Source organism: Lepidochelys olivacea (genome assembly GCF_965140295.1).
Source record: "Lepidochelys olivacea isolate rLepOli2 genome assembly, chromosome: 5".
In the NCBI taxonomy this organism is placed as follows: Eukaryota; Metazoa; Chordata; order Testudines; family Cheloniidae; genus Lepidochelys; species Lepidochelys olivacea.
In genome coordinates, this window is record NC_140415.1 from 115,124,019 (window position 1) to 115,144,842 (window position 20,824).

At 40.9% G+C, this 20,824-nt stretch overlaps 1 protein-coding gene across 13 annotated transcripts in view; it reads right to left on the reverse strand.

Moving 5' to 3' along the window:
* Window positions 1-20,824, reverse strand: part of ELAVL2 (ELAV like RNA binding protein 2) — a 170,390-nt gene that overhangs the window by 19,273 nt on the left and 130,293 nt on the right. For all 13 annotated transcript variants that reach the window (XM_084628901.1, XM_084628891.1, XM_084628900.1 and 10 more), the window contains one exon: window positions 18,334-18,437. In XM_084628901.1, the coding sequence (XP_084485027.1) occupies window positions 18,334-18,437 (104 nt within the window). The remainder of the gene's footprint in view (window positions 1-18,333; window positions 18,438-20,824) is intronic.

The following is a 20,824-nucleotide window of genomic DNA, read 5'->3' on the forward strand; positions in this document are numbered from 1 at the left end:
TTAGTAACAGCACTGTAGCATCACTGCAGGATATGTTCACATTGAAGAGGAAGAGAAGTTAGAGGCTGACAATGATTTTAAATCACTCTGTAGGCAGGATCTCAAGTGATACTCCTCTCTAAAGTCTCTGGTTGCCCACTGGTAGAGGAAGTCCAGAACTATTCCTGGTATTAAGACTTTGTATTTAATCATGAAGTTTTCCACTGGCCACTTGGTACGATTTATTTATTAATTAACTCCAGCATTATTCCAGAGACCCCAACTGAGAGCAGACCTCATTCTCCTAGGCAGGGTTCAGACAATCCCCACCTGAAGACCTCACAATCAAAAGGGACAAAGTGAGGGGAAAGCAAGTATTATTCCCATTTTACCAGTGGACAATTGAGGCTCAAAGATTAAATGAAATGACCAAGGTCCAGCTGGAAATCTGTGGCAAAGCTGGGAACATACCCAGATTTCATGAGTCCCAGTTCAGGTAGCTTAATTACAAGACTATTCTATATCGGTCCTGTTTGGCATAATGGCAAGTTAAAGAAATGCTGTAGTTTTCACATACTAGTTTATCAAGGGAGGATTTAGATGCAGATCATCATCATCATCATCATCTCTAGAAATCTTAATGGAGTCTCAATTTTGGGATTGGTCTGTGAACAAATCCCATGCATTGTGAAAGGAAATCTGAACTTCCCTAGAGAAAGAAAAGGGTACCACATTGCATTATCAATGTCTGGAAGAGAAAGATATAGATAAAAGCAGCTGCTTCAAGGTAACCCTAGACAAGAGATAAACCTGATGAGATGCACTTAAGACAACAAGCATCACCTGCCAAGGACTTTAACCTCTCATCAAGCAGATATGTATCTCTCAGGCAATTTTAAACTAGACACAAATAGCAGTAGCAAGAAATGCTTTCCATCATCTTCATCTGGTAAGAAAACTACATCCCTCCCTACTGGATGTGAATATGGACTACTGCAACTCATTCTACCTCTGGTTCAGATGGATACATGGAGGGCTACAACCCACATAGAATGCGGTGATATCTCCTGGGCAGGACAGACAGATAAACATCACACCATTGCTTCATACACACAGCAGGCAGCTTAACTGTTTCCAGGTGTAAGTTAGCATCCTTCAATTGATTTCCAAGGATCTAACTTGACCATGGAGTGTGCTATTTCAGTCTGCCTCCCCATCAGTGACCCAACAAGAGAGCTGAGCTTGTCAGACAACTGTCAAGCCCTACGACGTAGTGGTCAAGAAGCAGAGGTAGGTTCTATACAGCGGGACCTCAACCAACATATGTAACGTCCTATTTGAGACGGTCAAAATCCTCCCAAACCTACCTAAAACAAGACAACTTTTGATACTGCATTTTCTACCATCACCACCAGGAAGTCAGTGCTTCCAGTGTCTCACAAGTAGTCTTCAAAGTCTATACCCATATGTAACTGGTGTCTGCTAAGTACCATGCCACTTTCTTGCTTTTTGGAAATTTGTGCCCTTCAGTTACTTGTTATGGTATCAATACAGTGGTGATGTGCACTTCTAAATACCTTAAGAGGAATTATGCATGCTTTCACAGTTCAGATAGTTCTCCACCTGAGAGTAATTGTGAAGGTCTCTGTTTCTTATAAACAGCTAATGAATCCACATGACCTTCAGAGTTCTGAGGTTGGCAATGTCCTATGGCAATAGGTGTCCATGACGAGCTCAAAAAATTATAGGTAGGCTCCCAAAAATATGTACATGTAATTGACCAGCCAACCAGTGGTAAACTGTTGGCATGTTCTTAAGAACCCAAATGGAAGGGCTTTTTTGGAAATGGCAGAAGATGCACTCTAGAAGCTGTCTGATGGAGATAGGCAGGCATGCTTAAGAGTTTGACACAAGTAAGTGGCTTGGATGAACACTGTCTAGAGTTGAGGTCAGCATAGTCATCCAAAAAATTTCTTGTAGTTTGAGCTGTCAAGAACCCTCTAATCTAGTGCAACTTCGATTTTCCCAGTGGCTGGTCTGTGGACAACCTGGGACAGAAGCCCAAAATGACAGCCCTATTTGTGTAAAAGTGGCTTCTTTGAAAAGGGAAGCCAATTTTCTTCTTGCTCCTGAAGGTAAAAAAAGTGTCTGGCTGGTCGGTCTTCTGGTTGCACTTCCTTTATTTCTTCAGGTGGAGCATTAGAAAAGGTTCAGAGAAGGGCACCTAAAACGATAAGGGGTTTGGAACGGGTCCCATATGAGGAGAGATTAAAGAGACTAGGGTTTTTCAGCTTGGAAAAGAGGAGTCTAAGGGGGGATATGACAGGTATATAAAATCCTGAGTGGGGGACTGAAAGTGAATAAGGAAAAGTTATTTACTTGTTCCCATAATATAAGAACTAGGAGCCACCAAATGAAATTAATGGGCAGCAGGTTTAAAACAAATAAAGAAGTTCTTCTTCACATAGCACACAGTCAACCTGTGGAACTCCTTGCCTGGGGAGGTTGTGGAGGCTAGGACTATAACAGGGTTTAAAAGAGAACTGGATAAATTCATGGAGGTTAAGTCCATTAATGGCTATTAGCCAGGATGGGTAAGGAATGGTGTCCCTAGCCTCTGTTTGTCAGAGGGTGGAGATGGATGGCAGGAGAGAGATCACTAGATCATTACCTGTTAGGTACGTTCTCTCTGGGTCACCTGGTATTGGACACTGTTGGTAGACAGGATACTGGGCTGGATGGATCTTTGGTCTGACCCAGTATGATCATTCTTATGTTATGTTCAATCCCAGGACCAGAATTAAAATCATGCTGCCACTGAAAAAATAACTCACAGCACATTGGAAAGAAAAAATGGTTTCTGAGGTCATTGTTCCCCCTTCACGGTGGAGGACGAGTGGGAGAAAAACAGTGTGCACTTGCCTAGGGTTTTGATTTTCTTTTACTTCTTGAACTTGCTGGAGGATCTAATGTCATTACCAGGCAGTTATTATAGGACAATAAGCTCTTTTAGGCACCTTTCGGGTGCCTTTTGCCAAGATTAACATTCCTTAATTTCTGCAGTCACTAAAGGAATGGGAGTGGGCAATCTTTGACAAATATTGGCTGCTGCTTAAGTGAGCGTGGTTGTGAAGGACAGAAGAGATGACTTTCTGCTTGTCCACTGTCAGTAACATTTAGGGTAGAACCTCAGCGTGAACTTGTGGGAAAGGGGAATTTCTGGGCTTGAGTTCAGATGGTGGCAAGTGAAGGACTTATCCCCTGTAAATTTGATTTAGACTGAGCTTTCCTTTTCTGACTTACTTGCTTTAATCAGCAGTCAAAAGGCAGAGATTAAGGTTTGGGTTTTCATTGCACTACCTCTCCTGGGCAGTTCAGACCTACCATGCTCACGAAAGGCTGGAAAATAAGGGTTCTTTAAAAAGACGACCCTACACAAAGTACAAAATCAAATTAAATAGACACTTTCCCCTCTGAATGTGAGCTAGTCTTTTCCTCAATACGTTATTAAAATACTAGTTCAAAGCCCTAGACATTTGGAGAACTCAAAGCAGTCAAGTTAATCTGAGTCTTAAAGTTTCTCTGTATATGTTCTCTGTGCAAACAAATACAAAATGACTTTAGTTCCCCAGTGCTTTTAAATTTCGTTTTTGACTGAACGGAGGAGCCACCTCCGACGCCCCTTCCAGAAAGGCAGGTGGGGGTATGGTGACTTTTTAGAAGGGAGCAGAGATTAACCACCACCTCATATACCCTGCCCCATTGATTCTGGAATCAGTCTTTTCAGACTGATGCTGCTCTCACCTCATCCCAGAAATGGGAAAGCCATTCTCTTCCTGGAATTAAAGGTTACAAGGAAAAATCCAAAACACCACAAAGAAAACGTACGCACACAGTGATAAGGCTATGAGAGAGAAAACAGTGCGTGTGCTGATATGGAGGACGGGGAGGACAGAAGGGATACCATATGTACTCCCAACATCTGGCCAAAAGACTACTTGCAGAAACATGCCATACTTAAGCACATGATCTATGCGTATATTGTCACTGAAGCCAGGCTATCATCATGTTTGAGCTGTTCCCTGGTAGGCTGTAAAATGTACTGAAGATAGTTCACTCCCCCCCTCGCCTCCCTTTGAAATAAATTTTGTTTACTGAGGGGGGCGGGGGGATTAACTGTTTTTAGATTAAAAGATCGCAGAGATAAAGATGTGACAAGGTTCTGCAGATGTTTGAAAAGTTACCAAGAAAGGACTTCTCCTTATACATGAAATGTCTATAGCCTCCTAAGAGCAAGAAAAAGTCATGGGCCTCTGCTCTACAGTAGACCAGGTCTGCATAGAAACCTCACCCCGAAAGCATTTACCATATTAAAGCATCCATGACAGTCAAAATAACAAAAGTTACATTTACCTACGACACGCCACAGAGTCAGTTTAGCTGTACTGAAGGTTTAGGGAGATGGCATTGAAGGTTCTACAGCTGGAGTAATAGGATAGTGTTGAATGGCCCCTGCAGCCGCACACCAACTGCTAAAATATTATTAAAATGGACTCAGCCAAATTTTTGAAAAAGGGGTGTGTCGGAAGAAGCATGACTATTTCCTTTCCTTTTCTTTTATGGCAGGACTATCATTTTTGTAGCAAGGAGTGACCAGCTCAGTTGATTTCCTCCTGTATAATTTGGCTGGGCAGAACTTGATTTTCTTAAAATAAATTTCAACAAATAGCAATGTTTATTTTTAAGCATTTTTTCCTCTAAATTTTCACACTTGCAGGAAATTATGGAGAGGCCAGACAAGTATTCAATGGCTGTAGACGGTGACCATTTTAATTACCTCGTATAAAGCTTAATTTTTTGAATTTCAAAATCCTTAAATCAAACTGTAGTAAGTCCCCAAACAGCATTTCTCTTTCCTTATCTATAAATGTTGATCATCATCAGTGGAAATATTGTTTGTCTGTGTGCAGTGAAATCAGTGTCTACTGATATTTGCCAATAAGCAGCAACTCCTCCCAAGCCAATATATAAACAAAAAAAAACAAACAAAAACACACACCACCCACCCAGGGGTTAAATAGAGGCAGTATTCCGCACACAGTTTGACATGGACTGAAATGGCCATGATTGTATGGAAAAATAAAGCAATATTCATTAGACCTAGAGAAGGATAAAACAACTTGGGGTCAGGGAGAACAATTCCAGCTAAGGAGCAACCTTCCATTTAAAAAAAAAAAATACAAATTTAATTTGCATTGAGAGAAACCAGAATGACCTGGTGTCTATCAGCTGAGGACAAGACATCAATCTGGTTGTGTTTTGTGAAAATGTCCTGAGGATCAGATTCCATCCTGCAAATTGTTACACAGTGTCCTGTCTTTTGACTCAGGAATTCAAGGTACTTCTCCCCCCCCGAAGAAATAAATCAGTCAACTTGAGGGCTGGGGAGAAGGGGTGCCACCAGTTGAAGTAGACTCTTCAGTTGGTGGTTTTAGGACATCTCTAGCACAACAGTGAAATTCCACTCTTCCACCAGTTACTGTACTGTGGATCTTTGAAACAGTTTAAAGGGAAAGCACAGTGTACTTGGTAACGATGCAGTCAAGCGAGAATAAGGGTATGTCTACACTACGAAATTAGGTCGAATTTATAGAAGTCGTTTTTTTAGAAATCGGTTTTATATATTCGAGTGTGTGTGTCCCCACAGAAAATGCTCTAAGTGCATTAACTCGGCGGAGCGCTTCCATAGTACCGAGGCTAGAGTCGACTTCTGGAGTGTTGCACTGTGGGTAGCTATCCCACAGTTCCCACAGTCTCCGCTGCCCATTGGAATTCTGGGTTGAGATCCCAATGCCTGATGGGGCTAAAACATTGTCACGGGTGGTTCTGGGTACATATCGTCAGGCCCCCGTTCCCTCCCTCCCTCCGTGAAAGCAAGGGCAGACGATCGTTTCGTGCCTTTTCCTGAGTTACCTGTGCAGACGCCATACCACGGCAAGCATGGAGCCTGCTCAGCTCACTGTCACCATATGTCTCCTGGGTGCTGGCAGACGCGGTACTGCATTGCTACCCAGCAGCAGCAACCCATTGCTTTGTGGCAGCAGACGGTGCAATAGGACTGGTAGCCATCATCGTCATGTCCGAGGTGCTCCTGGTCACCTGTGTTAGGTCGATCAGGAGCACCTGGGCACAGGGACTAAATTTGGAGTGACTTAATCAGGTCATTCTCTTTAGTCCTGCAGTCAGTCCTATTGAACCGTCTTATGGTGAGCAGGCAGGTGATACGGATTGCTAGCAGTCCTATTGCATCATCTGCTGCCGGGCAGCCATGAGATGTGGATGGCATGCAGTCCTTCTGCACCGTCTGCTGCCAGCCAAAGATGTAAAAGATAGATGGAGTGGATCAAAACAAGAAATAGACCAGATTTGTTTTATACTCATTTGCAACCCCCCCGCCAAGGGGACTCATTTCTCTAGGTCACACTGCAGTCACTCACAGAGAAGGTGCAGCGAGATAAATCTAGCCATGTATCAATCAGAGGCCAGACTAACCTCCTTGTTCCAATAAGAACAGTAACTTAGGTGCACCATTTCTTACTGGAACCCTCCATGAAGTCCTGCCTGAAATACTCCTTGATGTAAAGCCACCCCCTTTGTTGATTTTAACTCCCTGTAAGCCAACCCTGTAAGCCGTGTCGTCAGTCGCCCCTCCCTGCGTCAGAGCAATGGCAAACAATCGTGCATCTGAGTTGAGAGTGCTGTCCAGAGCAGTCACAATAGAGCACTCTGGGATAGCTCCCGGAGGCCAATACCGTCGAATTGTGTCCACAGTACCCCAAATTCGACCCAGCAAGGCCGATTTAAGCGCTAATCCACTTGTCAGGGGTGGAGTAAGGAAATCGATTTTAAGAGCCCTTTAAGTCGAAATAAAGGGCTTCATCGTGTGGATGGGTGCAGGTTTACATCGATTTAACGCTGCTAAATTCGACCTAAAGTCCTAGTGTAGACCAGGGCTCAGAGAAATGAGGTCTGAATCTTAAACCCTTTTTGGAAGCCTTCAAACAAAAAAAGACAGACATTTCAGACACCAAATGGAAAGAATTAATGACATTGCAGGCACACCAGTTAATCAGATTCTCCATTCTTTTGCATGTCCCAGTTTTTAAAACCAGAAAGCCATCAGGTCTTCAGAATAAGAATGTTGCTGTCAGCTCTTCCTCAGGTTTCAGGCAGTTAGGTTCCTTATTGTCCAAGTGAAAAGATATCCTCTCCGTGCCTTTCCACTAAAGGAACTGGCATAAGTACTTAATTGAACAGTTAGAAGGTCTAGCAAACACTCAGGCCCGATGAGAATTTCCTGTTTGGATGACCAGGTAAGCTGCTCAGAGGCCCAGGATTATGTGCAGCAAGGAGGACATGTCACAGACATAAGAAATTCTACATTTGAAGAAAAAAAGTCTGCAAAGGGAAAAGATGCAAGCATAGCCCAGGAACAGCTGCCATACAAGTGACCATCATTCCTAGCAACAGAAGGCACAGAAAAGCAGATGCTGTAAGATATTGAGAGACCTCAATAGATATTGAGAGATCACCTCAGAGATTGGAGAGAGATATTGAAAGAACAGTTAGTCTAGGAAATATTTCCCATGACAACATTATTCCCTAGGTTATCCTGAAGTGGGTTTTTAGGAGGTACCTGTACTTTTTGTTATTCTAGAATAGAGCTTTTACCACAGGATGGTCATTTGATGACCTGTGCCACCCTGAGTGTGCATAAGATATTGAGTTTTCTGGACTGTGATACCTTTTTCTTTAGTGGGCATTTTCTCTGGATACAGTCCAAGGATGTTTGGCCTTACATTTTCTTTTTGGAGAAGGAATCTCCAACAACGGAAAAAATAGGTTTCCTTATTTATGCTCAGTCACCTAGCCTAAGAGCTGTTAGAGAGTTGCTGTCCCTGCTGTGAGGCAAGGTAGATTAATAGATTTTAAAACCAGAAGGGACCATTATGATCAGTTAGTCTAACCTCCCTCACAACACTGGGCATACGAATTACTGGGTGAAATTCTACATCAGTGCCAGCATTCTAACTCTGGGTGAACTAGAGAATATGCATTCAAAAAGGATCTCAATTTAAAGACTTCAGTGATTAAGAATCTACCAAATCCCTTGGTAATTTGTTCAGATGGTTAATTACCCTCACTTGAAATCTTGCATCTTATTTCCAGTCTGAATTGGTCTAGCAGCAGCTTCCAGCCACTGCATCTGGTTGTGCATTTTGCTGCTAGATAAAGGGCCCTCTAAGTCGTCTCCCCACGCAGGTACTCCTATGCCATGATCAAGTCACCTCTTACCCATACTCTTTGAGAGGGAGTTTAATCTTGGGAGCAGTCCCTTTACCACTTCTAGGGACTGAGGAACCAGAGGCATCCATTTCCTCCTTAGAGTTTAATAGACAATAGTGGTGAAGTAGACTTCTGGGAAGAGCAGCAAATCCTGGCAATAAACTCAGGCTCACACTCCAGCACTCTCTCTTAGATGGTCTGATACAAGGGGTTTGAGGAGGGAGGGGCATTGGTACTACGACCCTCTTGTTTCCAGCCTGGGCTATGCCATAATTTGGGCAATTTACTCAAGAATTCTGATGGCAGCAGTCTTGATTGCCATGTAAACAAACTGTGTAGGAAAACTGGAGATACTGCTGGGGGGGAGCCAGATCCATGGGGCCCTTCAGGAAGCACTCAGTATAGAACATTCTCCAGCCAAATAAAGAAGGTCACCAAGTTTCTTAAGTAAAGAGAGAAATTAAGTTTGAAAATTAGGAGACAGACCAAAGCACTAAGCTGGGATCATGCACCACAGAAGTAAAGCAGGAACATTTAGAACAGGCAAGTACTGTAGAATGGTCAGCATTTTGCACAGAATCCTATGCAAGGAGTTTGAAAAATTACAAAAAAGAACAGGAGTACTTGTTTCAGAGTAGTAGCCGTGTTAGTCTGTATCCGTAAAAAGAAAAGGAGTACTTGTGGCACCTTAGAGACTAAAATTTGAGCATAAGCTTCCATGGGCTACAGCCCACTTCATCAGATGCATGCAGTGGAAAATACAGTAGGACGAATTTATATACACAGAGAACATGAAACAATGGGTGTTACCAAACACACTATAATGAGAGTGATCAGGTAAGGCGAGTTATTACCAGCAGGAGAGAAAAAAACATTTTGTAGTGATAATCAAGATGGGCCATTTCCAGCAGTTGACAAGAAGCGTGAGGAACGGGGCGGGGGGGGAGGGGAGAATAGTTTTAGTTTTACTCTGTGTAATGACACATCCACTCCAAGTCTTTATTCAAGCCTAAGTTAATGGACCATGTCCCTGCTACTGTTGCCTTCAGAGCAGCACCAAGACATTAAAAAAGTATTTAACAAGTTTCCTTGGTGCTCTGAAAGCTGCAGAGAAAAAGAAAATGTCAAGATGCTTGCCCACTTCACATTGCTGTTGTCGCCGCCACTCGCTTACTGGATATGGAATTTTTTTTTTCTTTTTTACACAGTAGAACCTCAGAGTTACGAATACCATGAACATGGAGGTCGTTAGTAACGCAAACATTTGTAACTCTGAACAAAACATTATGGCTGTTCTTTCAGAAGTTTACAACTGAATATTGACTTAATACAGCTCAAACTTTATTTCTTCTGCACAGTAATGCTGCTTTTAATCATCTTAATTTAAATAAAAAGGACACAGTTTCCTTACCTTGTCAAAACTTTTTTAAAAAACTTCCCCTTTATTTTCTTTTTGGTAGTTTAAGTTTAGCACAATACTGTAACTCTGCTTTTTTTTTGGTCTCTGCTGTTGCCTGATTGCAGTTCCAAATTAGGTGTGTGGTTGACTGGTCAGTTCATAGCTCTGAGGTCTTGCCTATCTATCTCATTCAATACACTACTTCAGAGTCATGCACAAGGCAAAACAGCATGTTCAATGCCAAATACATTTAACTTTCCTCAGAAACATTTTTACAACCTATGAAAAGCATGCAATAAAAACCCTTATTGGGTTGATAAGCGATACCCAAACTCAATATTTAACTAACAACCAAAAACTTGGGCAGCCAGGAGTCCATTAAAGGTCAATCAACTTCACTCTTTCAAGGGCTTTACATTTCAAGAAACGCATCCATATTTTACTATGATAAAAAAGTTGAAGCACCATCTCTTACACAGAAAACACAAATAATGGAGTTTAAGCTCATCTAGCCAAGTCCTCTTATCCTTGCTTTTTGGCTTTGCAGAAACCCATATCCAACTTAAAGATTTGTTTTTAGGGGATAAGAAAAAGGAAGAGGGTTGGTGTTATCGACACTATAGTAGTGAGGTTTTTGCTTTAAGTTGGTATAAGATTGCTGTGCCACATCCAGCATGTACAAAGGTTTTTTTAAATTAATAGTACTAGTCCACTTCATCATGATGGACTGGTTACTCATTCTATCATCTTGGTCTCCTGGTCAGAAAGGACTAACAGTTCTGCTGAGGTGGAGAGAGCTTCTTAGACAAGGAGAAACGTACCCCTCAGTAATCCCCATAGGCTGTTAAGCAGCTGCACTGACTGCCTCCAAAGGGCATTCTACCTGGGAGGATACAGACTGAGAAACAAAGGCTGTTAAATTGTGTATATTGCATATACCAGGACCTTTATAGTACGAGCTGTGGAACTTCCTAAGAAGAGTTGTTGCAAATTTTTAAAATTCAGTCTGACAAGCTGTTTTATTTTGCTCCAAGTGATTAGACATTGTGGAATAATCACATTGCTTTAGAAAAAAGCAACAGTTTACAGAAAGCGACAAGATATGCATTCAAAGCCAAGCCTTCCCTTCAAAATACTATAATACAATATGAAAAGTGCCCAATTTAAGATGGTTAAATAAAAATGTCACTCCTGAAGACCTTGTGTGTTAAGTGTCAGCTTAGAGCAAATTTTACCTGGGGATGGAAAAAAGAGGAGGGGTTTAAAATGGAAATGCTGTCAAAGCTTTAACTATAGCATAGCAAAAAGACTCTATAATTACCATTTATATAACTCCTGCAGAAATTTAAAGGAAAAACACCTTTACCTTTGTTCCAAGATAAATTGTTCTACTGCTTCAGATCTGCAGAAGCACTTCACTTTATCTTGAGACTACAGTCCTGAGGTATTTAATTACCCTGTCAAGACCACTAAATGGTCTGACACCAGGCCCTTTCCCTCAATCTCTGCTGATTGATAGCATCAATAAAATGTACCTGCTTTAATTAAAGCTCCAAATAGGATCCCCTTTTGCACTTGCTAGACCAATGTTCTTTAATACTGGAAGAACAAAATACAGAAGTGAGGAGTGTGTCTCTTCCTCACCTTCACAGTTCATTTGCCTCCAGTGTCCTAAAGGAGTTTACACACAATAAATACATATCTCCCAGTTCTCTTGAGATGGTGGTTAATGGAAAAGATCACTATTAAAAGCTTATCTACCAAAGATTCCTTCCTGTTAATATACTTCCACAAAGATGAACAGGTCAGACCCGCGAAGAGCAATGCAACTGGAAAATACCCCTCATTGCTACATACATTCAGCACTAGAAGAAATCTGCCAAAGACAAGTTAGTGGGTCTGTATACTAGTCACATTCTTCATTGTATTATATAAAATGCATATCAACTGTGTTTAAAACATTGTCATAAGCAGGGGACGTTCTTGGGCAAGCAATAAATTATGGTACCACAGTTACTTTAAGATGATTACTGTTGCAAAACAGGATAATGGTTCACAACTAACCAGTATTGCTACTGAATGAAATGTGGTGCACACCATTCTGTTACATAGCAAACTATTTCAAAAGGTGTGCATACCCGTAGTATGTTCCTCATCTCAAGTCTCCCTTTACTATAGCATATGTTGCTATTCCTTGGCACTCTGATGAGAAAGTATTCTACAATGGTTGGCCCATTTTACAGTTTCAATGTTGCATTACATGATCTTCCATTGGACAGTTAGTAAGGGATAATACCAAAGGAAATCTTCACAACACAAGCGTGGCCAAAAAATTTGGAAAGTTAACTTTCTTCCAACTTCTGCATGAATGACACTCCATTTTAAGCCTGAGGGTTTTTTTTTTTTTAAATATATGCAAGAGCTATGGAAGAGTGGGAAGAAAACCTACAGATTTAATACTTTTGATTAAATATTTCTTAAATCTATATTCCCCTGACAGGTGATAATTACTCTTGTAAACACTTTAATAGTCAATCAAAAAACGTTTCTTTTAAGAATCATGTGAGAAGAAATGTTTAACCAGCCTTTGCCCAGGTAGAAATCAATTGTTAAACTTGCAAAGGTCTGGAAGGGCAGAGGTCTGGAAGCTGTATTTGCTAACAAATGCTGTACATAAAAGAAGCGCTTCAAATGGTTCTACTTGCTACTCATCTAGGATTAAGAAAATACATGTCTCAATGACAATGGTGATCTCAGAAAATCCCATGACTAGTCTTGCATTTAAGTGAACTCTGACATTCAATCCATCTCACCCCAAATGGTTAACCTTTTGATGGTATCTTGCATTTTAGCCCCAATTCAACCTGAATTGGCCTGATGGAAAAAAACAAACTACTGGTCCCAGTGGTATTTCTGTGGGACAGAGTCTCTTTTCCCCCCCTCCCCCCGCAAGGGCATCATCCGGGGTCAACTTTGCCCATCCCCACATCCAAGGGGTTCACCACCTCCAAGCCATGACCAGGTTAAATCAGATTAGCAGTTACATGGGCAGAAGTGCTCTTTCCCCTTTCCAATCCATGACACCTTAAAGTACAGCCAGTTTCATTTTTGGCATCAGGGTGGAAAGCTGCCTGCTCTAGGCCGGAAACACAGCTCTGACACAATTCACTAGGGTGAAAGAATTATGTTGTCTGCCCCTGCTTCATAGACAGGGCCTCTCCTCAGACTTTTTCAACCTAGATATAGTTTACCTCAGGAGTCTTGCAACTTGGTATGCTCTTCTCGGTAAACATGAAGATTAACTGTTCTTCAGCTTCTACCTTGGATCTAACAAACCTTTAGTAGAAGAAGCCACTGGAGATGCCTGTTCTTATTCCAATGCTACTTGATTTTTTTCTGAAATGGAAATTCTGTTCCTGCAGACCAAACCAATCCAAGACATAACTGGCTTTCCAGATCTTTATTTCGCACCTGGACAAGTCCATCAGTTTTTGTTCCATTAATATATTCTACTGGCATCTTTTCAAAACTCATCAGCTTACATCCCTGGAAGGAGTAATCTTTCCCAACCAAAGAGTGAATACATATAAGCAAGTGGGACCAGGTGAAGGGGTGAGAAAGAGAGGAGGGACTATACTGATCAGCTCAATCATAAAAGTTAAAGATTTTTAGATAGCTCATTTTCTATTCCAATTCAATAACTCACTCAGCACTGAAAGGGTTCCAACAGCAGTGTCTTCCAAAAAAGAAAAATGACTCACAAGATCACAAAAGATCACTAGCAGAGTGGGTCTCTGATCCTGGATTGGGGCCTCTAAATGTTACTACAGTACAAACGTAGATTTTTCCTATTGCCAAAGGTCAAATGAATAATTAAAACAATCAGGGCAGCATAACACAAGTTTATAAGCTGCTGTGATTACCGGACTGGGTCTGAAAACATTAGATGAATGAAAAAAACAGATGCAAAATATTTTGCAAGTATTTTAATAAAATCATTCCTACAATTTTTTTAAATGTTGGCAACTTAATTGCATTTGTAAAAGTGGCAGCCTGATTTTTGCACATGTTGTAGTATGAGCAAATTTTCAAGCACATCTTCTGTTTCACGAAAACAGTGGTGGTAGACTCTCCTAAAGATTGCAGTATTAACGGTGGCTAGTGCTAGAGGTGGGAATGGAAACCACAAGTTACGGATACCTAATCCCGTACTCAATCCATAGTGCCATGTGGTAGGTACACTCCTCTCTGAAATGGACTACTTTCACTTTGTGGTGAAAGTTGACAAGTTTTTATCATTTCACCAAACCTGCTTTTCAGTTTTACCTACTGCAAGGTAGACAATTTCAGGCCAACAAAAAAGCAAACAAAAAAAATTAAAAAAAAGCTTTTGCAAGTATTAAATATTCAGCAAAAAAGCCGCCATTTCCCATCTGTTTTGCAAATTCAAACAGGCCCTTCGTGTCACAATACTGTGCCCAGCTCTAATCGCAGCCGTATTTATGGGAGTCAATGAGGGATGGCCCCATTCTTTCCCTTTGAAGGTGGTGTGTAAAAACTAAGAGCTATTTTCTAGCTGATGTGGGAAACCAGCAATAGCTCTAAGGACCAATTTGTCTGGGCTTGCTAATTTTAGCCAGCTCAAAAGTGTTCGTATTAAGAGTACCACATACTTACAGGAATGGAATGAAGTCCTGATCTGTCACAAATAACTCTGGTATAACTTTAAAGGACTGCTATGGTCCTAGCTGGCCACTGCTTAGAGAGAACTGGTTTACGATGACAAACCTCACCCACATGTGAATTCTGTATCAACACAAGCCTTTAAGATTAAGCCCATATCTGTATTTACAGTAGATATGGAGCCTGGGCTTGCCTGAGTCACTAGTTCAGGACTGATCTAGTGACTCAGAAATCAAGACATAAGCAGCTTATCTTAGGTTGTCTGTTCTCAGCTGTGAGCCTCATACAACATCAGGTCCCTGACAAAAATATTATGGGATACCTACCACCATGAAGAAGCTCTGCCATTTTCAAAGAGAGAGTTAAGCAAGTGTCCAATGCAGGCAACTCCTGATCAATCCCCAAACATTAAATATCCTTAGTTTTAGAAGCGATATGGAAAAAAATCAGTTTCCATGACGACTCATACAGGAAACCCTGTAGCAAGTCACTAAAACCTCTCTCTGAACTCCAAAGAGCAGGTCAGGGAAGAAAAGATGCTTCCCCTCTAAGCCCAAACATAGGTCTATCACAGAACTTTGCTGTCTCCGAGGACAGCTAAAACCTTGCAAATCAGCATCTCAGCCAACCTGGGATGCAGGACTTTCAACAGATCCTTATGAAGGGAAACGTACAAAACTCCTTTCTTGGGGCCAAATGCTGCCCCTCCTCCCCATTATATGAACCTCCCACTGAAGTCAAGAACAACAGAATTCAGCCTTTAATGTGGAAGATATGAGCAGCACTCAGTTTGCACAACTAAGGAGAAAAGGAAAAATCCATACAAGTGCAACAGAAGGTCTCTACATTTTGGCCTATTGAGTTGGAATGTGTTTATAGAAACGCCTAGACATGCTCCTTACAAATTTCAAGGAAGATCAAGCTTAATGATAAAGCCTAAATGTTTTTGTTTCTCAACTTCAGTATCCAGTTGTTGGCTACTTTTACAGTTTTTAACTCAATGCTACCATTTGTTTAACTAACAGATAGGCTGTATTGTGTGCATGACGGTGGGGAATGAGACACCAGTGTTCCATTTACTGTGTTTTTGCTCTTTCCCTCCTGGTAACATCTCCTTTTCCATTGCTCTTCACTTGTTTGCCCAATGACTATCTGCAAGGTGAACGAGGATTCCATATATATATTAGGGCTGTCAAGCGATTACAAAAATTAATGGCAATTTTAATCACACTGTTAAATAATAGAATACCATTTATTTAAAGATTTTTTGGATATTTCCTATATTTTCAAATATAGGCTGGGGGCCTGGAGCTCAGGGGTGGGGCTTCATGACATTAATGTGTTAAAATTAAAGCGTTAATTTTGTTTTCAGTAACAGGTGTTAACTGTGATTGACAGCCCTAATATACATACTTACTGAAGTAACTTACTGTCAACAACCTTGGGGGATCATTTTGATTTTGGATGTCTGGCTTGAGTCACCCCATGTGTCACCTTTCTGACTCGCAACCCAGCGAGGCAGTAATAAGACAACAGCATTTTATGCAGAACTGTTTTACTGGGACAAGAGGTGTGCCACAAACACAAAAAAAGCACATTTAAAAAGAGTCCACAAAATTGTCAGACCACAAAGAAGTTCCTTTACTTCAGGGACACAATCCAGATTGTCAAATAAAAAGGAAAATATCTTTAAACAATTAGCGAATTCCTTGGGAAATTCGTCCCTTCCCTTCCCACCCCTACCTGTCTCTTTTTGATCAGTTCAAGAAAAATCCTTTCAAAAGTCAAAACCTCTGCCAAAGGTACAAAGCTGTGTCTTTCATGCTAAGCATTCCTCAGATGTGTTTAACAGGATACAGAACAGCAACATTCAATAACATTTGTGGATCACTATTCATTTTAATAAATATTACAGGTTAGAGAAAACATGCCCTGCCTTTTTCACAGGAACAATATCTTTGCCTCAAACACCTTTTTAAATGTCCGAGATTCACTTTTACGTTTAAGCCCTTTCACAAGCAAACTGCATGTCCAAAGGAGCAAGTCTGACCTCAGTCAAAAGGGCAGAACAGACTACATTTGGTAGCTGAGCTCTGAAGTCATTAACTAAAGCACCATTGTCTCTAACCTGAATGATAGTGAGCAGGATGACAGTTGCCTTTAGACACTATACAAAGAATAGAAGATAGTCAGCCAGTACAAGGATGAACAATATTTTACTGTCACAAAGTATCCTTGAGAGATGAAACACTTCCTGACAACTTATCCTGTTTAGCCTGTGTTCCTTGGCTTCTAAAGCCCAAACTACTCAGAAGACTCTAGGATGTTAGCATCCTTCTGACTTAAATAATTTTATAGAGACTGAGCAAGTTAGGAAGGAAGCTTAAAGGCCTAGAAAATATGATCTATGAGGAAAGACTCAAAAAAACCTCGGTTTGTTTAGCATGGAGAAGAGAAGAGAAAGGAGGACCCGATAACAGTCTTCAAGTACATAAAAGGCTATTATAAAGAGAAGGATGATAAACTGTTCTCCTTATCCACTGAGGAGAGGACAAGAAAAAATGGAGTCATATTGCATCACAAGAGACTTAGGTTAGACATTAGGAAAAACTTCCCAATTCTAAGGGTAGTTAAGCACTGGAACAAGTCACATAAGGAGTCTGTGTAATCTCAGTGGATTGGAGGTTTTTAAGAACCAGTTAGAAAAACACCTGTCAAGGATATATGTAGGTAATACTTAGTCCTGCCTCAGTGCAGGGAACTGGACTAAACCTACTGAGGTCCTTCCAAGCCTACATTTGTAGGAGTCTATGAAAATAAAAAGAAAAGGAGTACTAGTGGCACCTTAGAGACTAATCAATTTATTTGAGCATGAGCTTTCGTGAGCTACAGCTCACTTCACTAAAGCTTATGTTCAAATAAATTGATTAGTCTCTAAGGTGCCACTAGTACTCCTTTTCTTTTTGCGAATACAGACTAACACGGCTGCTACTCTGAAACCTATGAAAATAAAGTGTTCAAGAGGATCCCTTGAACTTTAAGAATAAAAGGACAGCTAGCTTCATTCTCCTTCATTTTTGCCCCTAAGCTCTGAAGGCACACACGTGTCACCATAAACTGGTTTAGGGATAACACGCAGGGGAGGGGAAGATTGCTCCTCAAGATTACTTCTGTTCTTTACAAGGCTGTAAAATTGTATTATGGCTTGGGGCAAAAACTGAATCCAATTTGGGGCAAAAACTGAATCCAAAATAAAACTGGAGGCTGGCTATGGGTTGTTGGACTCTTAGGGTATGTCTACATTGTAGTTAAAACCCGTGGCTGGCCCATGACAGCTGATTTGGACTAATGGGGCCCAGGCTAAGGGGATGTTTAGCTGCAGTGTAAACATTGAGGCTCAGGCCAGAGTCAGGTGGCACAGGCCAGCTGCAAGTGTCTAACTGCAGTGCTAGGGTTTTTCATACTACTCTGGCCTTATTCATTTCGGCACATTTTATTTTAAACAGGTTTTCCCAGGGACACACCACTGAAAAAAGTCTTCATAAGCAATATACATAATGCACAGAGGAAAAAACATGGCAGTGGTATAATTTCTCCAAACAACAAAACCTTTCAGAAATATAGTATGGCATATATTCTAATGAGGGAAACCTCAAAAACATGCAATTTTGAGGATCCATTTCTTGGGTAAAATGTAAACAGACATACATCTGATATGGAAACAATCTGGCACACAGTCTAAGTAACTTCTGTTCATGTTAATGCCTGGTTACTAAAGGCAGTAGTTTATGAGCATAAACCCCACTAGCTGTGTTGCCCATATCAGAAACCTTTCCACCTGTAGCTTAGGCTAAGAACAATGTGGTGATTAGTGTTGCAAGACTTCAATCTACAATTTTCCTCACGCTATAATTAGCGCTACATACTTTTATTGTTTTGGTTTGAAGTCTCAATCCGTTCAGCGTGTTGATTGCCTTTTCAGCATCCTTGGGGTCAATGTAGTTCACAAAGCCATAACCCAAGCTCTGTCCTGATTTAAGAGAGAAAAAGAGACGAGACGAGAAAAAGAAAAGAAAAGAAACAGTTAGTTCTGCAGTACTACAATAAATGAACTAAGGTATTTAAGACCTACACCAATATACTGCACAAAAATACTACATACTAGAAAGGGCTGCCTGACATACTGATTATTCAATAGCTTACTGCTCCTATCACTTCTCCCAGAGAGCATTAATGTTTGTAACTGGCTCTCCTACCTTCCTATCGACTGTCTTAAGTTTAGTGCTGAAATCACAATACCCAGTTTAATTAAGAATTTGAAACATTCTTAGGAGTAATATGATCAGACTGAGAGGCAGGAGGAAATGTAGGAGCTGCTAGAAGGTTAAAAGACAAATTAATACTGTGAATTTTGACATATCACCAACTTTCTCCTACGCTCAATTATGGAACAGTGATGAAATTCTTTTATAGCATTTAAAAGCTTAAATGTTTCAAATGGATTAATTAGAAAATCCCAAATTCTGAACAAAAACCAATAACTTACAAAGTTATGAAAGCAACCTTTTCATAAGCTAACCTTCTTCAGATACTTACTTAATGTATGAGCGGTAGGTCTTTAAACTAGTATTGCACTGCTTCAAGACTCATTTTAACCTATGTTCAAGCTACTCTACTGCATATAATTGAGCATCAGCTAAGGGTATCTTCATAAATGTGACAATTGGGGTTTTTTGGCATCTACAATGACTATTACACATGGGAAAGATGGGCTTTTCCTGAATTTTCAAAAAGGTTTGAAACACTGAACAGTCCAGTTCTAACAACTGAATTGTATCTCATTACGTAGCTGTATAGGAGGAATTACAGACCAACTTTTTGAAGCTTCAAATCCTACAGTATACCACCATGAAAGTTAGTTGCCAGGACTGTAGCTTTTTTAATGAGAATTTTATCTATATGCATGCAGATAAGCAACTATGAACAAGAAAACCTTGCTAGCTTATGTTTAATAAAAATGTAACAAATAAGCATATTATTTTTAATCTTCAAAGTGCTTTACCAACACTAATTTTCAACAAAGCTGTAAGGTAGCTGTTTCGTTTTAGAGCTAGGGAAATGAGGGTTAAACATCCAGGTAAAAATTTTGACCTTTGGATCCCTAAAATTAGGCACCTGGATTTACATGTAGACACACAGGTGATGGTACTGTCAAAAGGTGCTAGGTACCCAAGTCCCACTGACAGAATATTAGCCAAAAATACGAAGATAGCATTCCTCTTTAAAATATTCTGAGATTTCACTTTATAGCAATATGAACACCTTAGAGATCTATATCATATTAGCATACATGTGTCTGTATACAGCATTGACCAAAGAGCAGCAAAAATCCTAATCATTTCAATGGGACAACCAAAGAATACCCACACAAATTTTAGTGACTTTTCTAAGAAAATTCTCATCCTTCATAGTACAGTTTAACAATGGTCCATCCAGTTAGCATCCTACCAACCTTTAGAAAGCCACTGTTTGACAGCCAGAGTATCTCCGAATACAGCACACTTAGCATTTCAATAGGCTCCTAAACACATAGGCTTAACAGCTGAAGAGCACTGTCTGTATCAATACAAAAGGTATTCCTGAACACTAATTTCTTACTAAAGTGTTAATCAGCCTCAACAACAATAAAAAAAATTAAAAAAAAAAATCCAGCTATTGATAGCATGCAGTGATTTGTTTATACACGCGAACAGACATCTTCAAAAGCATTATTTTGTTATGGCCTCTGAGCAAATGCCAAAGCTAAATGTGAGACTTCTTGTATATTATATGTGGATTTTAATCAGGGGGTGGAAGGAGGGTTGAAAAGTTGAATTTCTTCTGTACTGAAATGAGTGGAAAAAGCTGTTAGAGGGTCCTTCCTCCCTCCCACCACAAGCACTGTTTGTGAAAGTGTGTATATGAAACCGATATTCCTATTTGGAGGGCCTTATCAAATTCACAGTCCATTCTGCTAAGTTTCACAATCACAGGATTTTAAAAATCTGAAATTTCACGCCATAACTGCAGGGGTCCCAACCCAAAAGGGGGTCGTGGGCTGGGGGGGGGGGGGAGGGAGGGGTGGTTGGTTGCCTATTGTTGCTATTACTTCTGCACTGCAGCTGGCCGTGGCACTGCCTTTAGAGCTGGGTGGCGGGAGAGCGGCAGCTGCTAGCCAGGCACCCACCCCTGAAGGCAGCACCGCCGCCAGCCGCAGTGCAGAAGTCAGGATGGTAGTACCGTATCATGCTACCCTGGCTTCTGCACGACTGCTGGCTGTGGTGCTCCCTTCAGACCCGGGCTCCCAGCCAGGAATTGCAGAGTTTCCTGCAACCGGGAGAGGTTCCCAGAGGTGGATCTGACTGGGCCCAGGGCACA